This window comes from Podarcis pityusensis (assembly GCF_964106645.2).
Source record: "Podarcis pityusensis genome assembly, chromosome: 18".
NCBI classification, from domain to species: domain Eukaryota; kingdom Metazoa; phylum Chordata; class Lepidosauria; order Squamata; family Lacertidae; genus Podarcis; species Podarcis pityusensis.
The window spans coordinates 407,417-432,229 of record NC_138043.1 but is presented as its reverse complement, the minus strand read 5'-3'; the positions used below and the strand labels follow the sequence as shown (position 1 = coordinate 432,229).

General features: G+C 51.6%; 2 protein-coding genes across 4 annotated transcripts; one reads left to right on the top strand and one right to left on the bottom strand.

Moving 5' to 3' along the window:
* Positions 1-9,279: 9,279 nt before the first annotated feature.
* USE1 (unconventional SNARE in the ER 1) lies at positions 9,280-17,861 on the bottom strand. 3 transcript variants are annotated; one of them, XM_080989179.1, is made up of 8 exons: positions 17,680-17,861; positions 15,655-15,704; positions 14,790-14,868; positions 13,556-13,708; positions 12,623-12,641; positions 12,109-12,139; positions 11,239-11,401; positions 9,280-11,139 (listed from the first exon to the last, which is right to left on the bottom strand). In XM_080989179.1, the coding sequence occupies exons 1-8, from the start codon at positions 17,797-17,799 to the stop codon at positions 10,957-10,959; spliced, it is 798 nt and encodes a 265-aa protein (XP_080845305.1). In that variant the 5' UTR covers positions 17,800-17,861; the 3' UTR covers positions 9,280-10,956. The 3 variants fall into 3 exon arrangements, with proteins under 3 accessions (XP_080845305.1, XP_080845304.1, XP_080845306.1); XM_080989178.1 differs by lacking the exon at positions 12,623-12,641 and having other exon boundaries at positions 13,556-13,741; positions 14,711-14,868; XM_080989180.1 differs by lacking the exon at positions 12,623-12,641 and having other exon boundaries at positions 13,561-13,708.
* Positions 17,849-24,628, top strand: RPL36 (ribosomal protein L36). Its single transcript, XM_080989324.1, has 4 exons — positions 17,849-17,982; positions 21,218-21,312; positions 23,358-23,492; positions 24,477-24,628. Exons 2-4 carry the CDS (start codon positions 21,220-21,222, stop codon positions 24,564-24,566), a joined length of 318 nt encoding a protein of 105 aa, XP_080845450.1. The 5' UTR covers positions 17,849-17,982; positions 21,218-21,219; the 3' UTR covers positions 24,567-24,628.
* The last annotated feature ends 185 nt before the right edge of the window (positions 24,629-24,813 follow it).

Below are 24,813 nucleotides of genomic sequence, written 5' to 3'. Positions count from 1 at the left end.
GCGCCCAAGAGCAAGACTGAACTTCAGGCCTTCTTGGGACTATTGAACTTTTACCATTCCTTCCTTCCCCACAAGGCGGCGGTAGCGGAGCCCCTACACAGACTCCTGGACAAGCGGGCCCCTTGGGTGTGGGGCCAGCGCCAGGAGGCCGCATTCCAGGCAGTCAAGGACTTGCTTGTCTCAAACTCGGTCTTGGCACACTTCGACGAGAGGCTGCCGGTGGTGCTAGCATGCGACGCCTCACCCTATGGCATTGGAGCTGTCCTGGGGCACCAACTCCCGGATGGAAGAGAGGTACCGGTGGCGTACTTTTCCCAGACACTCAACACAACCGAGCGGAACTACTCGCAAATCGACAAGGAGGGTCTGGCAATCGTAAAGGGAGTAAAAAAATTCCATGATTTCTTGTACGGGCGGCCCTTCACCGTGGTGACTGACCACAAGCCGTTGCTTGGCTTGTTTGCCCCCGAAAAGCAGACCCCCCAAGTGCTGTCTCCTCGCGTCCTCAGGTGGTCAATTTTCCTTGCCAGCTACCAGTATGCACTGATTCACCGACCTGGGAAGGCGATGGGCCATGCGGACGCCCTCAGCAGGCTACCACTACCGGAAACAGGCCCTGACCCAGCACCTGCACAAGAGGTTATGAGCCTGGAGCTGCTTCCCGACCGCCCCATTCAGGCACAAGAAGTTGCACACCATTCCAAGAAAGATAGGGTCATCTCCCGGGTCCTGGACTGGGTGTGGAGGGGATGGCCCAGCAGCAGCCCCGGGCCAGAATTCGCCGGCTACACAACCCGCAAACATGAACTGTCGGCCCACAAGGGGTGCCTGTTATGGGGAAGCAGAGTCGTTGTTCCCCAGCCCCTCTGCAAAAGGGTCCTCACAGCCCTACACGAGACACATCCAGGGGTAGTAAGAATGAAGGCCCTTGCCAGGAGTTATGTGTGGTGGCCGGGGATCGATGGAGAGATAGAGGCCTGGGTCAAACACTGCCAGGCCTGCCAAGAATCCCGCCCAGATCCCCCAAGGGCCCCAGTCCAGTCCTGGGAGTCCGCCCGAGCACCATGGTCACGCCTGCATGTGGATTTCGCTGGCCCCTTTCAGGGGAAAACATTCTTCATAGTGGTGGACTCCTACACCAAATGGCTGGAAGTCGCACTGGTACCGTCCACTTCCACGTCCGCAGCCATCCGGGTACTACGCAGGCTGTTTGCAACCCACGGGCTCCCTGACACTCTCGTCTCAGACAACGGGACTGCATTTACGTCAGGAGAATTCCAAACCTTCACAGCGCAGAACGCCATCCGCCACATCCGTTCGGCGCCGTTCCACCCTGCCACCAATGGCCAAGCAGAACGCATGGTGCGGACCACCAAGGACACCCTTCGCCGCATGACGCAAGGGGACTGGGAGTACCGCCTTGCCACATTCCTTCTAGCACAGCACAGCACCCCCAGCTCAACGACTGGCCGGAGCCCCGCTGAACTACTAATGGGTCGGCGCCTTGCAATCAGATTGGACCGCCTTCACCCCGATAGAGCTCAGGATGAGGTAGTGGTGGGGGAAGGCAGGAACCCCCGGACCTTCGAGGCCCAGGACCCAGTGTACGCAAAGAATTTTGGGGCAGGCCCAGCATGGGTACCCGCCACAATCACCAGGGTCACTGGCCCCGTGTCGTACGAGGTGCTAACGGATGGGGGGGCAATGCTGGCGCCGCCACTGCGACCAGATACGGCGACGATTCCCGGGAGAAAACCAGGAGGAGGACAGGTCAGAGGAGCCCCAAGGGAACAGCGGGGCAGTGAGGCCCATAGAGCAGGAGGGGCCAGCCGGAGAGGCAGAATCAGTAAATACAGAGAGGACCCGTGAGGCCGAAAGGACACCGGAACCAGAACCACGACTGAGCGAGCCGGTTGCTCCAGACCAAACAGCCGCATCACAGCCAGCATCCTTGGAACACGAGCCAGAACCCGGAGCCCGGACCAGGGAACACCCCAGGCCACAACGCACACGTAGGCCGCCGGCATACCTTGAGGACTATGAATGCGACCTCCCGGGCAGGACTGGAACTTAGAGGGGAGGGGTGTTATGTACTGAGTTGAATAGGATCCAAACTGTAGCAGTCTGATTGGTCCTAGAACAATAGGATCCAAAAGGCAGCAGTCTGATTGGTCCTAGAACAATAGGATTCAGAATGCAGCAGTCTGATTGGTCCTAGAACAATGCAGCAGTATGATTGGTTGGCAGGAACCACCCAATCCTGCTCCAGATAGAAGTGAATCCACAACCTGATTGGCTTACAGTAGAATTCCAGAATTAGCCAATCATGTGCAGCCCATTGTGTAAATAATGTATATAAAGCAGATACTGTGAGGGGACATTCATTCATTCCTCCTCACCACTATGAGCTGAATAAAGAGCATGAAATCACTTTGCGACTCTGAGTATATTTCAGTATTAATTACTGCTAATAATAGGAAGTGAGGAGTTAATTAACCAGCTCGCAAGAACAGCAAACTGAGGCTGACCCATGTTGTAATAAAGGAGGCTACCAGCAGGTTAATTTGCTTGTTAATTACAAAGAAGAACAGATTAATTACAAAGAAGAATAGATTGATGACACCTCTGTTTATGGGGTTGAATGGTTATCTGCAGGGAATAAGGGGTCGCGGGTGTTTGACGTTATTCATGGGAATATGACAACATATTAGTAACAATATTAATGCGGGGTTAATTTCTTAACTATTCCAAACCGCGAGGGATTAAGCTTTTATTCATGAGAATAACGGAGCCTGATCTGAGTAAGAATTCGATTGTGGTGAGGAAATAGCAGGGGGCGCGGAAACATATTACTGGATTAATTACACAAGGCTCTGTGCATCTATGAATTCAGAGTTGGAAAGGGACCCTGAGAGTCAATCTAGTCCAGCCCCCTGCAATGCAGGAATCTTTTGCCCAACGTGGGGCTCAAACCCGCGACCCGCTCTACCAACCAAGCTACCCCTCCGGGCATAATTAACAGGGGGCAATTAATGATTCAACGTGCATTCGTTACCACGTGTTGCATATGCACTCATCCTGCTAATTAATTGCCTTCCCTTCTACCCCCCACAACCACCCTGCGAGGTAAGATGAGCCAAGACGGGGAAAAAGTGTTGGAGGGGAGAGGGTTCTGGGCACCACAATTTAAGAAGGATGTTGAGAAGCTGGAAGGTGGGCAGAGGAGGGAGACGGAGATGATCCAGGGTCTGGAAACCTGATGAGGAACGGTCGAAGGAGCTGGGGATGTTTAGCCTGGAAAAGAGGAGACTGAGAGGAGATAGGAGAGCCATCCTCTAATATCTCACAGGGAAGAGGGAACAAGCTTGTTTTCTCCTGCTCTGGAGGGCAGGACCCGAACTCGTGGCTTCAAGTGACAATAAAGGAGATTCCGACTAAACAGTAAGAGCTGTTCGACCGTGGGATGGACAGTGATGGATTCTCCTTCCTGGGAGCTTTTGAAGCAGAGGTTAGATGGCCATGCTTTAGTTGAGACCCCTGCTTTGCAGCGGGTTGGACTAGATGACCCTGTGGGGTCCCTTCCGAAACGCTGTGCTTCTGTGTATTATCATTCAGAGGCGCACTGACAGTCAGAACATAACTATGGATTGCCTCCTCTTCTGTGAATTTTGTCTAATCCTCTTTGAGAGCCGTCCAGGCTGCCAGCCCTCCTTCGCCTCTCCAGAGGGCAAATTCCATGGGTTTTAACTCTGCGCCGGGCGAAGCCTTATATTTTGTCTGCCTCAGAGCTTCCAAAACACGAAGCTTCCTCCAGTTTCCTTCCCCAAGGGAGCCTGGTTTAAACACAGGGACCTAAGGCTGTTTTGGCCCTTTGCAACACTTGCAAATCCTTTGCAAACTGATTTCCTGGCAACCGAGGGAGAGAAAAACAACAAAAACCTCAGCTGCCTGACTTGTGTTTATTCTCAGCGCCCGCAGAACGTATGCCATTACTACTACTACTACTACTACTACTACTACTACTACTACAGTGGTCCCTTGGTTCTCAAGCTTAAGTCCTTTCCAGAACCAAAGCGTTCCAAAACCAAGGCGCGCTTTCCCATAGAAAGGAATGCAAAACGGATTAATCCGTCCCAGACTTTTGAAAACAACCACCAAAGCAGCAATTGAACGTGGATTTTACTATCTAACGAGACCATTGAGCCATAAAATGTAAGCAGTAAACAATGTACTGCAGTCACACAGTAAATCAATCAGGAGCTGAACTGGGTTCCACACAGTCACAAAAACAAAACAAAAACGCAAAATAAATAGCAAAAACAGACTGACTTCAGCGTAACACTCAAATCGGAAGCGTAACACTCAAAACGGAGCACGTTCGGCTTCCAAAAAAAGTTCGCAAACTGGAACACTTACTTCCGGGTTTGCAGTGTTTGGGTTCCAAGTTGTTTGAGAACCAAGGCGTTTGAGAACCAAGGGACCGCTTAAATTTATATACAGTGGTACCTCGGGTTAAGTACTTAATTCGTTCCGGCGGTCCGTTCGTAACCTGAAACTGTTCTTAACCTGAAGCACCACTTTAGCTAATGGGGCCTCCTGCTGCTGCCGCACCACCGGAGCACGGTTTCTGTTCTCATCCTGAAGCAAAGTTCTTAACCCGAGGTACTATTTCTGGGTTAGCGGAGTCTGTAACCTGAAGCATATGTAACCTGAAACGTATGTAACCCAAGGTACCACTGTACCACCCTATACCTGGGGGTCTCAGGGCGGTTCGCAGAATAAAATCAAGATATAAAACCACAAAATATGTAATTTTAAAAACAAAACAAAACTACAACTCCCTCCCTACACAGCTGGGAATTGTAGTCCAGAACATCTGGAAGGTGCCCGGTTGGGCAAATCCTGACTTTGCCCTCCTTGCCAGGCTGCCTGGGAGCGGGTTAATTATATGAAAAGAATGCAAGCTATTAACCATAAACCCAACCTGTTGCCCAACCCGCCACATGACCATCCACAACACTGGACTGAATCCCATCAGCCGGGCATGACTCAGAACCTCTCTGCCACCGTGCGCCCTGGATCCAGAACCGGGTTATTTATTAATTTCGCCTTATCGTGTTATTAACCCCTCAAGACACTCCCTGCTAAACTCAAGGGCCCTCGCTCGTTCCTCTTCAAAACCATTTTCTTTTTTTCTACATAATTTTTATTAAATTGTCTGTTTCAGTTTAAAATGCTCCTTTTTACATCCTTCAGCTGTCAACGACTTCCTTTCTCCTCTTTCCATTTTACATATCATAAATCCCTGCATATTTTACAAAAACTGTACCATTCGGTATTCCGTTATTGCATCCATCAAAGCTTATTTACCCTGTTGAATTTATCTTAATGCTGCCAGCGTTTTCAGCTGTGCAGTTATTCCCCATATATTTAATAAAATCCAGTTTTCTCTAAACGTATGTTCGTCTGGTTCTCTTATAGAATATGTTAAGTCTGCAAACTGCGCATATTCTGTCAATTTAAGCTGCCATTCTTCTTTGGTTGGGACCTCACTCCTTTTCCATTTGGCGGCTAACGAAACTCAGGCCGCAGTAGTGGCAGACATAAAATAACCTTTTTTGTCACCTGGGTCTTCAAAACCATTTCTTCACCGCTAAACCACATTCAGGGAAGCCTCCGGCTTAATGGGTTAACAGTCTTATTACTCATGCACAGTTTGGTTTTCCTGTCTTTCGTTTTGCGGTTTGCAACCTGCGCTAAAATAATCCCAACCCGGCCTATCGTTCAGGAACCCCCATATTTTATATATGGCACCCTGTAATGTTTTCTTCCAAAACGTTCGGGGTTTTTTGGGGGGTAGACTTTGCCGTGTTCAATGTCTTCTTCCGTAGTTGACCTTTGTAATGTTTTGTTTTGAAACCTTTACGGTAATATTTTCATTTCCTGTTCATTAATGTTGCTTCGATTGCATACGTTATAGTTGTTTTATTTTTTATCCTGGATTGTAATGGGGTATAAATAATAATAATTATTATATGTGCTGTCAACAGCTTTGAGATTGTTTTTCTGGAAGATATAAAGCCATATAGAAATGAATTGAATAATAATAATAATATATGGCAGCCTTGGGCCTCCAGTCAGAATGAAAAGCTGCTGCCATTGCTAGATAAGACTAGCATAGAATCGCAGAATTGTAGGACCCCCAGGGGTCATCTACCCCAACCCCCGGCAGTGCAGGAACCTCAGCTAAAGAATGCCTGGCCATACAGCCTCTATTAAAAATAAAAACAAGGGAGGAGGCAGCCCCACGGCCAAACGGCTCCTAACATTAGGAATAACTTTCTGGAGTCGGAATCCCATTTCTCGCCCTTTGAATCCATTGGTTCAGGTCATCCGAGAACAAGCTTGTTCCGTCTTCCTGTTCCCCTTCAAGCAGGCCTTGGGCTGATTGACACCCGATGCCCTTTAAGAGTGTGTTTTGGGGGGGGGTCATTCTTGTTTTTATTTTTATTCTGGTTTTATGTTGTGAACCACCCTGAGACCGGCGGTATACGAGTTTAATAAATCGTAATCAATAATCCCAGTTCCTGCAAACTGCTGGCTTCAAGGTGGGGCCCCTATAACAGGATGGGACCCCAGAGTCTTCTCTTACGTTCTCTGCAAGGGTAAATCGAAGGGCACCAATTGCCCTTTAACCACCCTCGGTTCGTAGTTCAACCAGCTGGAGCTGGCTTGACCGACTGGGTGCCAGCCATCCGAGGCAGGAGGAGAACGCTGCCCGCAATTGGAGGGGGCGGGGGGGGGTCACATGCCAGAAAGTGGCCTCAGCACCTCTGGGAACAGAGCAGCCTGAATGGGGCAGCTGTGCCCCCGAAGGACCAGGTGCGCAGCCTGGGAGTCATTTTGGACTCACAGCTGTCCATGGAGGTACAGGTCAGTTCTGTGTCCAGGGCGGCTGTCTCCCAGCTCCATCTGGGACGCAGGATGAGACCCCACCTGCCTGCAGACTGTGTGGCCAGAGTGGTGCATGCTCTGGTTATCTCCCGCTTGGACTACTGCCATGTGCTGTGTGTGGGGCTCCCTTGGAAGGTGACCCAGAAACTGCAACTAATTCAGAATGTGGCAGCCAGATTGGGAACTGGGAGTGGAGACCATATAACACCAGTCCTGAAAGACCTACATTGGCTCCCAGGACGTTTCCAGGCACAATTCAAAGTGTTGGTGCTGACCTTGAAAGCCCTAAATGGCCCAGTATCCCTGAAGGAGCATCTCCACCCCAGACACCGGGGTCCCTCTCCCGAGGGCCTCCTGGCGGTTCCCTCCCTGCGAGAAGCGAGGTTACCGGGAACCAGGCAGAGGGCCTTCTCGGTGGTGGCGCCCGCCCTGTGGAACACCCTCCCACAAGATGCCAAGGAAATCAACAACTACCTGACTTTTAGAAGACATCTGAGGGCAGCCCTATTTAGGGAAGTTTTTAATGTTTGATGCTTTATTGCAGTTTTAATATTCTGTTGGAAGCCGCCTAGAGTGGCTGGGGAAACCCAGCCAGATGGGCAGGGTATAAATAAATATTATTATTATTATTATTATTATTATTATTATTATTATTATTGGCTCTCCATGGTTTTGGACTCCCAGCCTTCCTTGGAGACTGGCCTTGGGGTCTCTTGCATGCAATACAGGTGTTCTGCAGACCTTTCCCTGTGGACGTTTCTGGCGTCAGGCCGCTCGTCTCCCTAGGACCCTGAGACCCTCCCTGCCTGAAATCCCCTTGGCATCATCACTCACGCAAAAGAGCCGTTGCCGCTGGTGAATTTCCCCTTTCAGCTGTCACCTAGATACCACCACACACACACACACACACAAAAACAGTAACTGGAATCTGGTTGCCAAAAGAAATTATATTCTTCCCGTCGCTGGGAATTCTCAGGGGCAAGGTGGGTTTCTTACGGGCAGCGAGCAGTAAATTACGACACTCACTTTCTTCCTCTTTGTTAATGGGGGGGTGTAGGTGGGGGCAACTGAATCTTCCGAGACCTCCCATTCCACACTGCGCCTTCCATGCTTCAACCTGATATCTTTTGCTTTGGCATCACCAAAATTGGTTACTTCAAGGCTGGATTGCTGCAATGTGCTCTCTGTGGGGCCTCCCTCGCAAGGCCTTGCCGGGTGTTTCAAAAGCCGATAACCCATTTCAATTAGCATTTCGTCCATTATTATCTTGTTCAAAGTTTTAAACCCCCCCCCCCCCCAATTGATAGTCATTGCTTTGGCTTTCTCATAAACCAGCTTTGGATTATTATTTTTAAAAACGGTATATACTTTACGAAATCAATCCCCACCCCTGCCCAATTAATTTATTTTTACCTTTGTATCCCCTTTATCTCGCCTCCCAAGGAGCTCGAGACGAGTGTGTGTGGTTCTTCCCTTCGCCAGGCTATCCTTGCGACAACCCTGCGTTGTAGGCCTGAGAAGCGACTGGCTCGAGGGTCACCCAGCGAGCTTTGTGCCCCGAGTGGAGATCTGAACCCTGGGCTGGCAGGAACCTCCTGTGCTCTTAACGGTCCCTCCCTGCCCCCATCTCAGTTACAGAGGCCTGTCTCTAGCACGGACAGAGATCGAACTCTGGTGGCGTTTTCTGAAGATCCAGAAAGCCCCATCGTTCTGCAAGCCCAGTTTAGTGGCACCCAACCCCGAAAGGGAAGCCCGCTTACCCAGAGGGCAGTTTGAGGGCCCCTTCTGCCTGCCTCTTGGCTCTCCCCACCGCTGCCCCAGCCCTCCAGGACCCACGGCCTGGAAAGTTCCCCCGGCCAGAGGATATCCTCCTCCGTCACCAGCCGTTGGCACCAAGAGCTTGGGAAGCTGACCCCTCGCTGGTTCCTGCGAGCCTGGGAACGCCAAGACGGCTTCTGCATCACCGCACCCTCCCTTCCCGCTTCCTTCCAGGCGGGGAGAGCGCCAGCAGGATGAGGATCCTGCCACCTTAGGTGTGAAGAGAATGAAGGGCTTCCCAGAAGTGTCCCTCGCCCGGAGCAGGAAGCGCCAGAGGCTCCCGTTGCGGCAGAGCCATCTCAATCTGCCCCTCCGCCGGCAGGACACCTGCTTGGCAGGCAGAAGGCGCCAAGGCGTCTCCGGCTAAGCTGCCTCCCACGGAGGGGAGTTCCACAGTTGAACTCTCCACCGCTAGGCGCAGAGCCCCACGCCAAAGGGGGCTGCGGGTGCAGAGCTGCTGCCCCCCACCCGCCCCGGCCACACGCACAAAAGAATCACACCGTGGTAGTGAGTCGGATTTTGCTTTTAATGCGCGAGTGGCGGCAGGCAGGCTGGCTGGCGTTGCATCACTCGGCTCCCTCCCTGGCAGGGCGAAGTACATTTTCCGTGCGGCGGGGGGCAAGCAGAGGCTCATCGCTCTGGCGCAGGGAAGTGGGGGCGACGCAGAGCCCCGGCGTTTGGGCGGCCAAGGCAGGGCCTCTCCCCCTCGGGGGACTGCGCCTCTCCTGGCCCACCTCCCAAGCTGAAGGTGTGCGCTTGGCAAGCGGTGGGACGAGGCCCCCACTGGCGCCTCTTTCTGCAGGTGATTCACTGCCGCTGCGAGGTAGGGGCGCCTTTGCTCTCGAAATGGGGAGGTGCCTCCAGCAGCCCTCGTTCCCCCTGCTGTCGCTGTGGCACATGCAGTCTAACCCCAGACGTAAGAACTGTGGCCAACACCCCCCCAAAGTTGTGTTTTCCTTTTTGGCTGGGAGGGAGAAAGAAGAGCGAAAGCTGGCGGAGTCCTTACACCTGAATGTTTAGGACCTGGGGCTTTGGGGGGAGAAGAACAGAATAAGTGATTTTCTCCCCCCCCCACCAACCTGCCCCAACTCGTCGGCCAAGAATCCCCCAGCTCCAGAGTCCTGGTTTTCCTCTACAGGCGGCAGAACCTCGTTAGAGGTAAACGAAACCCCAACGGCCTCGTATTCCTCCTTCCAGGCCGTCCCCAAATGGTAGCTGAGCTGTGAAGGTGCACTTTTTTTTGGGGGGGGGGGATACAGGGGGCTTTACATGATGACAGAATGGTCACCCTCATCCAAACAGGGACTCGGCTCCCTGCAGGTGGAAAGGTAGCAGTCAGGAGGAAGAAGAAATGTTCCTGTTGGATTCCCCACTGCCCCCCGCATGCAACAGAGACTGGGCCTGGTCCGGCAACTCCGCCTCTGCCTTGGAAGCAACCCGTACCCAGGTCCCAAACGGCTTGAACCCCCGACTGCTCTCCCTGCTCGGGCCCAGCTTATGAGCTGAAGGAGCCTCCCCACTGTCAACCGTATAAGCAGGCGGGATGTTTTCTCCCAGAGCAGCTCCCTTCCAGCGAGTGTCTTCAGAGACTCCGTCAGAGAAGCGCCAGGAGCTCCCTTCCAGAGAGTGTCTTCAGAGACTCCATCAGAGAAGCGCCAGGAGCTCCCTTCCAGCGAGTGTCTTCAGAGACTCCATCAGAGAAGCGCCAGGAGCTCCCTTCCAGAGAGTGTCTTCAGAGACTCCGTCAGAGAAGCGCCAGGAGCTCCCTTCCAGAGAGTGTCTTCAGAGACTCCGCCAGAGAAGCGCCAGGAGCTCCCTTCCAGCGAGTGTCTTCAGAGACTCCGTCAGAGAAGCGCCAGGAGCTCCCTTCCAGAGAGTGTCTTCAGAGACTCCGTCAGAGAAGCGCCAGGAGCTCCCTTCCAGCGAGTGTCTTCAGAGACTCCGCCAGAGAAGCGCCAGGAGCTCCCTTCCAGCGAGTGTCTTCAGAGACTCCGTCAGAGAAGCGCCAGGAGCTCCCTTCCAGAGAGTGTCTTCAGAGACTCCGTCAGAGAAGCGCCAGGAGCTCCCTTCCAGAGAGTGTCTTCAGAGACTCCGCCAGAGGAGCGCTGGGGGGCCTCGGACTTTGTGGGCAACGGTGTGAGGCGAACCGAGGAGTCGCCAGGTTGCCGCCCTTGGCCTGAGGAATCACCTGAGCTTGGGGAAGATGCGGATGAAGAGGATCATGCTGATGAAGATGAAGCAGACGACGATGAGCATCAGCCAGAGGAGCCAGTTGACGGACTTCTTGGCGTGCTGCTCCAGGCGGTCCGACTCGTCCTTCAGCTTCTCAAAGTTGTGGTCGGCCAGCTTGAGCGAGTGGGACAGAGTCTGCGTGCAAACACTGAGTTACAACCTGTGCAACTGGGGGCGGGGGGCAGGCAGGGGGACCCACAAGCCATGCTCCCCCCCCCTGAGTACCCGCCTCACCTGGTTGTCTTGCTTGATCACGTTCTGCGCCACCAGAGTGTTGTTCTTGAGGTTGCGCGCCAGGTGGAGCATCTCCTCGGCCAGCTTCTCCTGGATGCTGTGGTGGTGCTGGAGGACGGCGTCCAGCTCAGCGGCCGACTGCTTCTCGTCCGGAATGGGGCCCCTGGGGTGTATCAACAGAGAGAGAGAGAGAGAGAGAGAGAGAGAGAGAGAGAGGGACAGCCCTCCTTACATTTGTGCTAGGGGCTGTGCCACTGGTCACTTCGCTCGCCAGGCACACCTACTCCTCCCTCCAACAACCCCAGAGAAGGGGGCCTGGGGCTGGCAGGCCTCAAGGAGCCAGTGGATCTGGGGGGGGGGGGCTGCTGCAGCCTGCTCTGGCTCACCCCCCCCCCCACTGCTTGCCTGGACCACTCGCCCACCAGCTCTCTCCTTCAAGCTGTACTGCACAGCACCACCTGCCTGTGACCAAGTGAACAGCAGCGTGACGACATCCTTACCTTTTTATTATATAGTAAAGGGACGTCCAACTCCCAATAGACTGCGATCTACTCACAGTATTAAAAAACTGGCAGTTATTTGATCTACCCACTGTCGTTGGATGAAGCCAAAGTTGTTGAGCTTTTTTGGGAACTTCTCCTACATCCCAGGTCAAAGGATAGAAGATCCTTCTTCCAGCCCAAGGTCCACATTCTGCAACTGCCTACCCCCCCCCCGGACTGGCACACACTTTGTGTTCCTGGCAGAGCAAGCCAGGACAGCCCCACCCTCCCCTTCCTGCCCCCCACCAAAACCCGGCCTCCCCAAATAGAACAAAGGACGTCTTCTGAGTCACAGCGCCCCAGAGCAAAAGCCCCACGAGACACTCACGTGCGTTTTCTCAGGCTCGTCTCCTCCAGATCTGGGGAAGGAAGGAGGAAAAGGTTTTGTCTGTGTTCATCAGCTGGGGGAGAGGTGTAAAGGAAAGGCCAGAGGCCAGCAGAAGGTGAGCTGCAGGCGGACAGGGGTAGAGAGGGAAGGGTGGAGGCACAGTGCCCCAAAAGTAACGGCAGGCAGGCAGGGGAAGGAGCGACAGGGACCCCCAAAAGCTGACAGACAGCCAGAAACAGCGAGCGCCCAAAGGATGGGATGATACAGGGTCCTACTCAGAGGAGACCCATTGAAATCAACAGACATGACTGAACTGAGGCCCTTCCGACTTTACAATTCTCCCACCCCGTGAAAACCGGTTTGACGAGCGACAGAACCGCCCCAAATGAACTCGAGGAGGAGGAGAAAGCAGTTCCGTCGGAAATAAAAATGGATCTCCCAAACCGGGCGAAGTTGATTCCTCAAAAAGACACAAAGGCGCCTTTTGTACGCATGGATGTGAGCAGACACTTACCAGGCAGGCGCGAGGGGTCCTGGTGAAGCAGAAAGATGGGGAGGAAGAGAGAGAGAGAGCGTTCAGTGATAGGGGGGAATTGGGGTCGGAGGTATTGGGGCCTTTGGAGGCCTCCTGCCTCGTCGTAGGCTGAGGAACTACATTTGCCCAGGAACAGGGAATGTCAGGCTCCATGTGGCCCTCTGAACATCTCTACCCGGCCCCTGCGACACTCCCCAGGCCACCCCTCTCTCTGGCTCTGCTCGCAGCTGCCTTTAGCTCTTCGGCTTGGTGGACAGTCCCTGAATCAAGTGACTTTCCTCCTTCCAAGTTCTCTTAACCCTGCTCAAGGTTGTCTTCCGAACTAGCCAGATATTTAACTGGGAATCAACCACAGCCAGTCCATCCTTTGCAAAGTAAGACTTGTCCCAAAATGGCGACCAGATACAGTCGTACCTTGGATCCCAGACGCCTTGCGAGTCAGATGTTTTGGCTCCCGGATGCCGCAAACCCGGAAGCAAGCGTTCCGGTTTGTGAACGCTTTTCGGAAGCCGAACGTCCGATGCGGCTTCCGACTGAGCGCAGGAAGCTCCTGCAGCTGATCAGAAGCCGTGCCTTGGTTTTTGAACCATTTCGACTCCCGGAACAGATGTAAGTTCGACAACCGAGGTCCGACTGTATCTGTTTTTGTGACTGCAACCTCGGTTTAAGGACCCATTGGCACCCAGCTGCCGTAGCTAACACTGGTTCCTGGAAGGGCACAAAAGGATTCCCCCACCCTGAACTTGGCCTGTCCCTAAAGACAGAAGATGCCATTGGGGGAGACCCCACACAGAAACAGGTGCCCACACAGAGAGCCAGAGCGAGGTGAAGGAAGCAGCGAGCCCAAGCGACCCCCCAGGGGGAAGCAGTGAGAGGATCCGCCGCCGCCAGCCTCGGCCGGTGAGACATAACTGTACCAAGAAGCTCGTTCCTCATCTCGCCCGTGTAGCGGGCCTTGGTCTGTAGGTGCACCGTCTTGGTGGCCGGCGTCCTCTCCTTGGTTGTGGTGGGGGTCCTCCCAGGGGCCAGGAACTGGTTGGCCAGGGCCTTTTCGGACGACGACGACTGCGGAGGAAGAGAGAGAGAGGGAGAAAGGGGCTTGCGACTGTGATAGAAATTTTATGGTCTTAGATATATGGTAATGTTCATAAGTGTACCAACCAAGCACGTACATAGATCAGCACAGGAAGACCAACCTGGAACCATTTTGATTCCCAAACTGAGCAAATGTTTTCTCTGCAAGGTCAAAGTGGAAAAGCCTCCCCATTGTCTTTTCCTTCACAAATCCTGTCTTAAGGGTATGTCTGTGTTTGAATAGGGTGTGAGCCTGTGACCTGGCCCAGGAACTAAGCACACTGTATTTTTTGCTCTATAAGACGCACCTGACCACAAGACGCACCTAGTTTTTGGAGGAGGAAAACAAGAAAAAAATATTCTGAATCTCAGAAGCCAGAACAGAACTGCTGCGTAGTGAAAGCAGCAATCCCTCTTGCTGTTCTGGCTTCTGGGATAGCTGCGCAGCCTGCATTCGCTCCATAAGACGCACACACATTTCCCCTTACTTTTTAGGAGGGGAAAAGTGAGTCTTATAGAGCAAAAAATATGGTATTTATCATTACGAAAGATTGGCCAGGCTCCCCAGGCAATCCAATCAAGTAACCTGCCAGACAGGAGATAAACAACAACAGGAGAAAACAATATTCAAATTTCTGTTTTAGACCGCCTTTTCTGTGCTGTAGGTGTGATGTATCTGAGGGGTGGTCTTAGGTTACACCCCTTCTGTGATGTATGTCTGATGTTTCTGGGGGTGGTCTTGATCTACAGGGTGGCAATTTCAAAAGTCTTTATAAGCCCTTGCACAGCATTTTTGTGGGTCCTCCTCCTTTCCTGAGTGTGAGGGGAGACCCTGTTGCAACAGATCAATAAAGATCAAGCTTACTAGCTGCTTTGCTTCTCAATATTCTCTGGTTGGCCTCTGTTATTCTCTCCTACCAATAGGGAACCTATGTAAGGACTCTATATGGGCTCTTGGATACCCCATAAGGGAAAAGGACATTTTTTGTTTACAACACGACGATGCAGCCCGGCCTTCTGCTGTCGGGGAGAAGGCCCACCACGAAGGAAGTCCACACACCAAGGGCCTTACCAGCTTGTCTGCTTCCAGCAGCCCCTTCAGGAAATCCACCTTGCGGGAATATTCGTTCAGCACCTCAGGAGCAGGTTTGCTGAAAGGGGAACATCGGGACGTTAAGGAAAGTGCCTGGATCAGGCCGGTGGACTGCCTGGTCTCTGGCATCCCTGCTCTCCCCCTGCCTGAAACCCTGGGCAGCTCCTGCCAGTCAATGCAGACAGTATTGAGCTAGGTGACTTGGCAGAAAGCAGTTTCCTCTGTTCCTACATCTGTTTTGCTAAGAGTCTGGAGAAGGCCCTTGAGGTCAACAGTGTGATGCAGCAGCAGAAAAGGCGAGTGCTGTTCTAGGCTGCCTCAAGAGAAGTCTAGTGCCCAGATCAAGGAAAGCCATAGTACCGCTCCATTCTGCCTTGGTCAGACCCCACCTGGAGTCCCGAGTTCAGTTCTGGGTACCTCCAGAGGGTATTGACAAGCCGGAGGGCGTTCAGAGGAGGGTGACCAAGACGACCAAGGGTCTGGAGACCCAAGCCTTACAAGGAACGGTTGAAGAAGTTGGGAGTGTTCAGCCTGGAGAAGAGGAGGCTGAGAGGAGATATCTGAAGGGCTGTGTCACATGGGAGATGGCGCAAGCTTGGTTTTCTCCTCCTCTGGAGGGGAGGACTCGAACCCAGGCCTTCAAGTTCCAAGAAAGGAGATTCTGACTAAACACCAGGAAGAACTTTCTGAAGGCAAGAGCTGTTCGAAAGGGGAAGGGACTCCCTCAGACTCTCCTTTCTTGGGGGTGTTTAAGCAGCGATTGGAAGCTTTGGTTGGGATTTCTGCCTTGCAGAATTCTATGGTTCTGAGACCTCTGCAGATCCCACCAGGGAAAGGAACTCACCTGGAGTGTTTCTTGAGGTCCAGGAGCATCTCTTCCAGGGCAGAGACGTACTGGGAACGAAAGAGAGGGAACTGGTGTGAGCAGCACTGGGCCAGAGCCTTCTTCAAGCGAAGGAGCATTCGGTTTGGAGATGCCACAGAAACCCGCCTTCAGGTAACCTATTTAGGGCATTTAAAGGGGCTTTTTGTGGCCGCACTTCTTCACAGAGAAGTAAGGAGGAAAATGTACAAATGCTAAAAGATTTAAAAAGAAAAATTCAGGTAGCCACAAGTTGGGAGGGAAGGAGGTCGACATTTCAACTGAATCAATATCATAGAAAAATGTTATGGTATTTTAATAATATAAAATGGAAACTTAATAAATATTGCATTTAAAAAAAAAAGATTTGGAAGAATCTGGTTTTATTTCAAAATTTAACTGGGATAATTGTGTGATTTATTTTGTAAAACCATTCCCCCCCCCCAAAAAGGGGGTGGTCAGGCCAAAGGGGGCCCACCTGGTCCAGCCCTCCTGTCCTCCCAGTGGCTGGCTACATGCACCAGTTTGCACCAGTTCCAGTTGCAACTGGAAGCAGGATTTGACTGTAGCAGCAGCAGCAGCAACTCTCCCCGCTTGCAATTCCTAGCAGAGTGTTAGGACTTAAGGGACGTTCCCTGCCTCCAACGGTGGAGGGAGACCGCGAGGGGACAGCAACCCTCTGGCTCTGAACGGACCCATGACGTGGCAGGTTGATGGGGGGGGCGGAGAGGCTCGCTCTGTCAAGAGCCTCCCAAGGCAAAGCCCCTTTAGGCCGAGGGCGACACCCAGTGGCGACCGTGTGGCAGGTGGCAGGACATTCCGTGAGATTGCCTTCCACGGCCGGAAGGTTGCCAGCACTCCAAAAACCTTCTGAAATTACAACCTTCTGGTTAGGGTTGCCACCAAGACCCCCCCCCCCCAGCTTAAAGAGGAACTTAAAAATGGAAAGCGTAACGCTGGTGGTCAACAAAAGAGGTTCAAAGACCCTCTCAAGGCAAAGCTAAAAAAATGGAGTATAAACACTGACAACTGGGAAACACTGGCCTGCGAGGGCTCCAGTTGGAGAACAGGCTTGACCAAAGGTGTCCTGGGCTTTGAAGAAACTGGAACTCAGGACGCAAGGGAGAAATGTGCCAAGAGGAAGGCACACTTGGCAAACCCCACACCGGGATCAACTCCTGCCTGGAAACCAATGTCCCCACAGTGGAAGGACGTGTGGATCCAGAATTGGCCTCCATAGTCCCTTACTGACTCAATGTTAAGACCGTGTTTATGGAAGACAATCTTACTCGGCTACAAGGGATCAAAGAAGAAGTTGTGTGTGTGTTTAAAACCACCTCTCCATTTTTGCTACAATATGATATGACCTCAGAGATTTTCTTTGCGTTTTCAGATTCCTTGCATCTGTTACACGGACGTAAGGCCGAGACTGGTAGCTGGAATGTGTGATCTAATGCAGACATGCCTTTGATCTTGTGCCTTTACGTTTTAATTTGTACTTTAAAAAAAAAAGTACCCATTGCTATGCTGCTCCATGAACTTTTTTGAGCCACGGGGCAGCATAAAAATTAGTAAACAACAAAGCACAACTGCTGATAATAATTGCAAAGACTGTTTGTAAATAATGCGCGTCTACTTGTAAATTTACGTTGAGCCATTTAAGTGATCTTCAGACTTATTGGATTTGAAGTTGTTTATAATCTAGGAAAGATTTTTTAATTCTTTTAACAAGCCAAAGTATCTATAATTGTTATTTTTAATTCTTAAAATCCTGAGAGTATATGAAATTGCGTATTATTTTTAAAAAACCCAAATCTGATAATGGAGCCCTGCGACACAGGCAGGCGGCCCACAGGTGCTGCTGTTTGCAGGGAAAGCTGCCCCTGCCGGGTGCCGGCCTGCCAGGCAGCTGCCCAAAGGGGGCGGCTCCCCCCGTTCCCCTAGCAACCCCGCCGTGCATTGTGGGTCCCCGCCCCTCGGCCGCCGCCGCCGCCGCCGCGCACGGACCTTCTCCAGGCGCCACTCGTCCGGGCCGCGCCGGTCGGCCGCCAGCGCCTCGCAGCGGCTCAGCAGCCGCACCAGCTTCAGCTCCGCGCGGGGAACCGGCATCACCGCCGCCGCCGCCATGTCAGAGCCAGAAATGACGACTTCCGGGTCGGGACAATCGCATCCGTCCTCTCTGGGAAGCGGCGTCTCTCTGGTTTGCTCCCTTTCCGGCGGGGCGGGGTCGCGCAAGCGCAAATAGCCGCCTCCTCCACTTCCGGCCTTCCTTTTTCCGGCGGGACCTGGACGGAGCAGCAGCGGCGGCAGGTGAGCTCCGCCGGGCGGCGAGGGAGAATCCGCGGCCATCCTCCGTGGCGGGGCGGCGGGCGGGCGGCGGGGCGGGCGGGAGAGGCGGCGGGGAGCCCGGGGGACGCGAGGCGGGGCGGGGGGAGGCGGCTCCCCATGGGGCGCCCCTTCCAGGCTGGGCCCCAGGGAGACCCGACTAGGCCCTGGCGCGGGGGGGGGGCAGCTGGAGGCAGAGCGGGGCCCCGGAGCATGCTGGGAGTTGGGCCCCCCCCGAAAGAAATGGGGGGCGGATGACGCCGAAAGGGCCAAAAGGACCCGAGAAATCAGAAATCTGCAGGGCCAAAACGAAAGAAATGGGGGCAGGTTCGAAGCTTGCCTGAAAGAAACCATCGTGAAAAGCTCCTTTTTAAAAAATAGATGCTTTATTGGTTCAGAGCTTTATAACAGAAAAGTGCAATAGGCAAAGGGAGAAATAAAAAAATAAGCAATTATTCCTGCTTTTAGAAGACATCTGCCCTTGTTAGGCAAGCTTTTAATGTTTGATGTGTTACAGTATTTAAATATTTTTCTGGAAACTGCCCACAGTGGGTGGGGTTTAATTGAATTATTATTATTATTATTGTTTTGTGTGTACATTTGTGATTCAGTTTTTTTACAAGGCTTCCGATCTTCCCCTTTTGTTCCCGAATCAAATTCCTTAAATACCCTCTTAGACTTTAGTTTTTCCATGTGATTTGACTTACTGTCAGTTTTATTTTATAAAAATAGCCTAATTGCACATCGAAGCCCAACCAATGGATTGATCTTTTGGCAATATTCTTTTACGGAGACTCTGTGTATATCCCATCCCATTGCGAACTGTTCCAGTCGTTAGTGGGATTGCAATTTCACTTAGTATTTGATCCCCTGCTCAATTTGCCCCCTGGCGAAGAATTGACCAGTCCATAATTTTAATGGTAGGCTTGTTGTAGCTGTGAGAGACAGAATAACAACAGGAAAAACCCCAGAAGACAAAAGTCAGAGATGGATGTGCATTCTAATGAGTGAAATAAGTATTTGATCTGGTATTTTCACTGTGTGTAACGAGCTGAGATTAGAAGCACCTGCTGCAAGGGAGAGAGGTCTTGCCTGTAATCTCAGACTTTTGTAATAATGGTAATTATGCCTTACTCAGTTGAATTTTCTGGGTAGCCTGGCCATTCCTTGGAGATGGAAAATACTTAGTTCCTGAATCTCTTGCGCATCTTGGTAGTTTGCTCAGCTGAACAGATCCTTGCCAGACTGTATTTTGAAAGGGAGGTGTGAGCCCCTGCAGTCCAAATGGAAAGACAATTATTATTGTTCCAATTTCCTTCCTCCTCGCAGAGAAAGATTTGAGGTCAACTTGGGAGAGTTGCTCTCCTGTACACGTGGTTTCTATACTTATGTGTTTGCCTGGTACATTTATCAACGTTTTATTCTACATTTGAGACCTTACCATTCTTATAATGGGGGGGATGCAAACAAACTATTATTTTTATTAAAGTTATTATTGTAATTGTTGTTATCTTTATTCCTGCTCGGGTGTATGCGATCCCTTTGCAAAAGATGACTTAGTACTTGGTGGCAAAACCCTTGTTGGCAATTTCAGACGTTTCTTGTAGGCGGCCACCAGGTTTGCACACATCTCAGGGGGCATTTCGTCCCACTCCTCTTTGCAGATCTTCTCCAAGTCAGTAAGATTTTGAGGCTGATGTGTAGCTACTCAGACCTCCCTCCACAGATTTTTGAAGGGATTAAGGTCCGGAGACTGGCTAGGCCACTCCAGGATCTTAATGTGCTGCTTCTTGAGCCACTCCTTTGTTGCCTTGGCCGTGTGTTTTGGGTCATTTTCGACCCATTTTCAGTGCCCTGGTTTGATTGCTTGCTTCTGTCGACAGGTGTCTTTTGGTACTGTAACGAGCTGGGATGATGGGCAAGACCTCTCCCTTACAGCAGGTGCTTCTAATCTCAGCTCGTTACATACAGTGAAGATACCAGGTAGCCTGACACCTGGCTGGTTGAGAGGGGATCAAATACTTATCTCACGCATTATAATGCACATCAATCTGGGACTTTTGTCTTCTGGGTTTCTGGGGGGTTTTCCTGTTGTTATTCTGTCTCTCACAGCTACAGCAAACCTACCATTAAAATTATGGACTGGGCGCTTCTTCACCAGACGGCAAAAGGGCAAATTTAGCAGGGGAACAAATACTTTCCCCCCCCTCACTGTAAGTGAGATATAAAAATTTGGATTGTTGTAAAAGATGCAGAAGGAAAGAGTTAACAATAAGACCCCCGTCCCCAAAGGGGAGAAGTCCAGGAGATTCTTGGGAATCTTGTTTATATAGAGTATGTTGTGCTGTGATTGTAAATTTTAATGTGGAAAATCAAATTTTGGGGATGGGGGGATAAAGAGGAAGAAATGACTAAGCCCCATGGAACTCCTTGCCACAAGGTATGGGGGTGTCACAGGCATAGATGGCTTTAAAAGGGGACGAGAGGGGAAAGGCACAGATAAAATCTAGCCCAAAGGGTCACCCAGTTGCCCCAAAGCCATGCTTCTCAAACGGGGGTCCCCAGCGGCTGTTGGACTACAAATCCCATCATCCCTGGACTCTGACATATTCAGTGGCCAGGTCTTGTGCTGCTAGGATTGACACATGTGCCACTGAAGGTTTGATTGACATGTTCTGTGTGCTTTCATGCTTTGCTGTGGCCATAATAAAGGATTTGAAGTTGGTTGGTCGGTCGCTGACCACTGGTCCTGCTGGCTAGGGATGAGATGGGAGTTGTAGTCAGACAAGAATCCTTGCTTGAGAAACGCTCCCTCGCTGTGGCTTCTGGTATTATTCAGCCGCACAGCTAGCAGCCATCCTTGCTCACCGCCTCTTCCTCTCTGAATGTGTCTAATGTGTTTTTATTATGTATTTTGCAGTTTTAGATCTTGATTTTATTCTGCCCCGGGTATAGGGCAATATATAAATCCAATAAATAATTACAATAATCCTCTTCGGAAGCCCCCTAAGGCTACAGCCGTCACTGCCTCCTGTGGCAGGTAGTTCTACAGGTTACCTGTCCATAACTGTGGCTCTCCTCATTTGGAGAATGCAATCAGAAACACCTTCATATCCTTGTTCAGCCCCAAAGGGTGGCCTTGGCTTCGCCTACCTCACAGGAGGCAGATGAGTACAGTGAGTGTAGATGTGGTAGTAACAACCTTTCTTTCTCTCTCTAGCCATGGCGATCCGCTACCCGATGGCCGTGGGCCTGAACAAGGGCCACAAGGTGACCAAGAACGTGGTGAAGCCACGCCAGTGCCGACGCCGTGGGGTGAGTTTGGGGTCAGGGGAAAAGGGGGGTGGGTTGCTGGGCTCTCTCGAACTCGTCTGCAACCCTGTAAAGCAGGCACCCCCAAAGCCGGCCCTCTAGATGTTTTGGGACTACAGTTCCCATCATCCCTGACCACTGGTCCTGTTAGCTAGGGCCGATGGGAGTTGTCCCAAAGCATTTGGAGGGCTGAGTTTGGGGGTGCCCGCTGTAGAGGATCTGCAACTGCCAGGCGAGTGTTTCCTCAAACTTGGGGTCCCCAGCTGTTATAGACTACAATCCCCATCATCCCCTGCCCACCGGTCCTGCTAGATGGGAACGGTGGGAGTTGTAGTCTGGCAACAGCTGGTGACCCCCAAGTTTGAGAAACAACGCTGCTTAAGCTGACAGAATATTTGCAGCTTGCAGACGAAGAGAACAATAAGAACTTAACGTTTAGAGGAGATTGGAAGACGTTTATTGAATATATGGGGGAAACTGTGTATATTTGAAAACGCTGGCAGCATTAAGATAAATTAAACAGTGTAGGTAAGCTTGGGTGGATGCAATGATGGAATACTGAATGGTTTAGTTTATGTAAAATGGGCAGGGATTTATGGTGCAAAACGAACCATGGAAGGAGCAGGAGGGAAGTCATTGATCTTTGAAGGATGTTAAAATGAGTGTTTCAAATTGCTGAACAGAAAATTTAATAAAATACGTGTGTGCCTCCAGAGACCTAAAACAAACCGGTGTTCTAGTCTTCATGACTCTGAACAAAGGTCCAGTTGAATAGGAGCCTTAACCCAAGTCGCCCACCCGGCCCTCTGTCCACAGTGGCTGCAGCGCTTCCCTTTGCTCTCAGGGTAAAGGCTTAAAAATAAGTGTACACTGAAAACGTTGGCAGCGTTAAGATAAATTCAGCAGTGTAAATAAGCTTTGATGGGTGCAATAATGGAATACTGAATGGTTCAGTTTTTGTGAAATATGCAGGGGTTTATGATACGTAAAATGAACCGTGGAAGGAGAGGATCATCGATATCTTAAGCATGTAAAAAGGAGTATTTTGAATTGTGAAACGTAAGAGTTAAAACAAATGGTGTATACAATGGAACCTTGGTTGTCGAATGTCTCCATTGTCGTATGTTTCGGATGCCGAATGTGGCTTCCACTTTGAGTTTCCCTATTGTGTTGAGGCTCCCGCTTTCAGAACGGTCTTCTGGAATGGATTACGTTCGAAAACCGAGGTTCCACTGTGTGTGTGTGCATATATGTATGTACCCTATTCTTGCTCCATAAGACGCACACACATTTCCCCTTCCTTTTTAGGAGGGAAAATGTGCATCTTATGGAGCAAAAAATACGGTTCTTGCTGGCTTTCCCCGAGGAGGGAGAAGGGCAGCCCGTCAATCCCTTCTTCCTCCTCGGAGAGAAGCCCCCAAGAGCCACTGCCAGGCTCTACTCAGTGCTCCCTTGTAAGGGCTCCCCTTCATCCCGCTGGGAAGGCAGCAGAACAAGAGGCTCTGTGCAGCTATCGCAGGGTTTAAAGCAAGAGCCGCTTACATGCTCTGTGCAGAATATTTTTTTTCTTGCTTTCCCCCTCTAAAAACTAGGTACGTCTCATGGAGTGAAAAAGACGGGGTGTATGTATATGCCGTATTTTTTGCTCTATAAAACACACTTTTTCCCTAGTAAAAAGTAAGGGGAACTGTGTGCGTCCTATGGAGTGATCCCAGAAGCCAGAACAGCAAGAGGGATTGCTGTGCAGTGCTCCCTCTTGCTGCTCTAGCTTCTGGCTTAGCCTTCATCCTGCTGCCCTGAGGTCAAGGCTTCGTGGGGCTATCCCTGGCTTTTGCAGGAGGTTTAAGTGTCTATGTGTGTATATAGCAGTAGGAGGCTTGTTACAGTGGAATTGACAAATCTATTGCTCAAGGTCTGACTTGAACCCGAGATGAAGAGTCTTGTGCTCTGCCAGCTTGAGTTAAACTCAACAGGGCAAAAAAACAACACCAGAAACGAGTATTTTTTCCCACTGTCTTGCTTTAATTCTTGTATTTCTTCTCCTCCAGCGGCTGACCAAACACACCAAGTTTGTCCGCGACATGATCCGGGAAGTGTGCGGCTTTGCCCCCTACGAGAGGCGCGCAATGGAGCTTCTCAAGGTCTCCAAAGACAAGCGAGCTCTGAAGTTCATCAAGAAAAGGGTGAGTGCTCTGAAACTGGGCAGGGGTGGGGGAGCCTGAAGGGTTATACTTGAGTAGAAGCTGACCCACCTAATTTTAGAACAAAAAAAGTGGGAAAACTTGACTCGAGTAGAAGCCAGTTCACCCCACCACAAACCTGGTGGTGGTGGAAGGCCAAGCAGCCCGAAAGGAGCAGTTCCTCTCCTCTGCTTGCACAGCGGAGGAGGAGGAATGAGCAGCCGAAAGGGCTTCTTTGGGGCCGCTCGTTCCTCTGCCACTTGCAAAGAGCAGGCCTAGGAGGCATGGTGGGGAGAGGAGCAGTGAGCAGCCCTCCCAACTGCAGCTCCTGTGCCTGCCCTGGCGAGAGGGGGGCGGCGGTGGTGGGACCAGCGGTGAGAAAGGGCTCCTTTCGGGCTGCCACTGCCGCCTCACTCGAGTACAAGCAGAGGGTGGCTTTTTCAGCATAAAAAATGTGCTGACAAAGTCAGCTTATACTCGAGTATACCGTACTTTTTGCTCTATAGGACACGCTTTTCCCCCTCCAAAAATGAAGGGGAAATGTGTGTGTGTCCTATGGAGCGAATGCAGGCTCCTTGGCTTCAGCGATAGCAACGCAAAGCCTCTGAAGCGATCCCTCCACACTCCGGAGGCTTTGCGTTGCTTTTGCTGAAGCCTGGAGAGCGAGACTGCACCCCTGACACCACAGCAGAGAGTAGCCCCTTGCAAGCTGGTGTCAGGGCACCACCTTGCACCCGAGTCCCCCCTCCAGCATTTATCCTGGGGGGGGGGTGTTTGGAACTGTGCCCCCCAAGTGCACACAACGTCCAGAGCAGGGCCTCCCGAACTTGGACTCTTTTCAGCTACAATTCCCATCATCCCTTCTGGCTACGGGTGATGGGAGTTGGAGTCTGAAAACAGTTTGGCGTAAAGGGAGAAGTTGCAGGGCTGGATCCCCCTGTGCGCCCCCCCCCCCGGTCTCTGACTGCTTCTTTTTTGCTTCCGCAGGTGGGCACCCACATCCGCGCCAAGAGGAAGAGGGAGGAGCTGAGCAACGTCCTGGCGGCCATGAGGAAAGCAGCTGCCAAGAAGGACTAGCAGCTCCCTGTTCCCCCACCCCAAAAAGAAAGTACCCAATAAACTTATTTGAAAGAAATAAATCTGGAAGCATCATCTGTGGGGACTGAGGGGGTGGGTTACCATATTTTTCGCTCTAGAAGACGCAGACCCCACACAGCTCTTGCTGGCTTTTCCGGGAGGTGGGAGAAGGGACTGAGGGGCTGCCCTCCATCCCTTCTCCCCCCTGCCTAAAAAGCTGGCTTCCCAGGAAAGCGGAATGAGGGAC

Coding starts and splice junctions, on each gene's coding strand:
- USE1 (XM_080989178.1), bottom strand. CDS start 17,799: ATGGCGGCGGCGGCGGTGATGCCGGTTCCCCGCGCGGAGCTGAAGCTG. Junction 15,705..17,679: donor ACGAGTGGCGCCTGGAGAAG/GTCCGTGCGCGG, acceptor TTTCGTTCCCAG/TACGTCTCTGCCCTGGAAGA. Junction 11,140..11,238: donor TGATCAAGCAAGACAACCAG/GTGAGGCGGGTA, acceptor GTTTGCACGCAG/ACTCTGTCCCACTCGCTCAA.
- RPL36 (XM_080989324.1), top strand. CDS start 21,220: ATGGCGATCCGCTACCCGATGGCCGTGGGCCTGAACAAGGGCCACAAG. Junction 21,313..23,357: donor GCCAGTGCCGACGCCGTGGG/GTGAGTTTGGGG, acceptor CTTCTCCTCCAG/CGGCTGACCAAACACACCAA. Junction 23,493..24,476: donor TGAAGTTCATCAAGAAAAGG/GTGAGTGCTCTG, acceptor TTGCTTCCGCAG/GTGGGCACCCACATCCGCGC.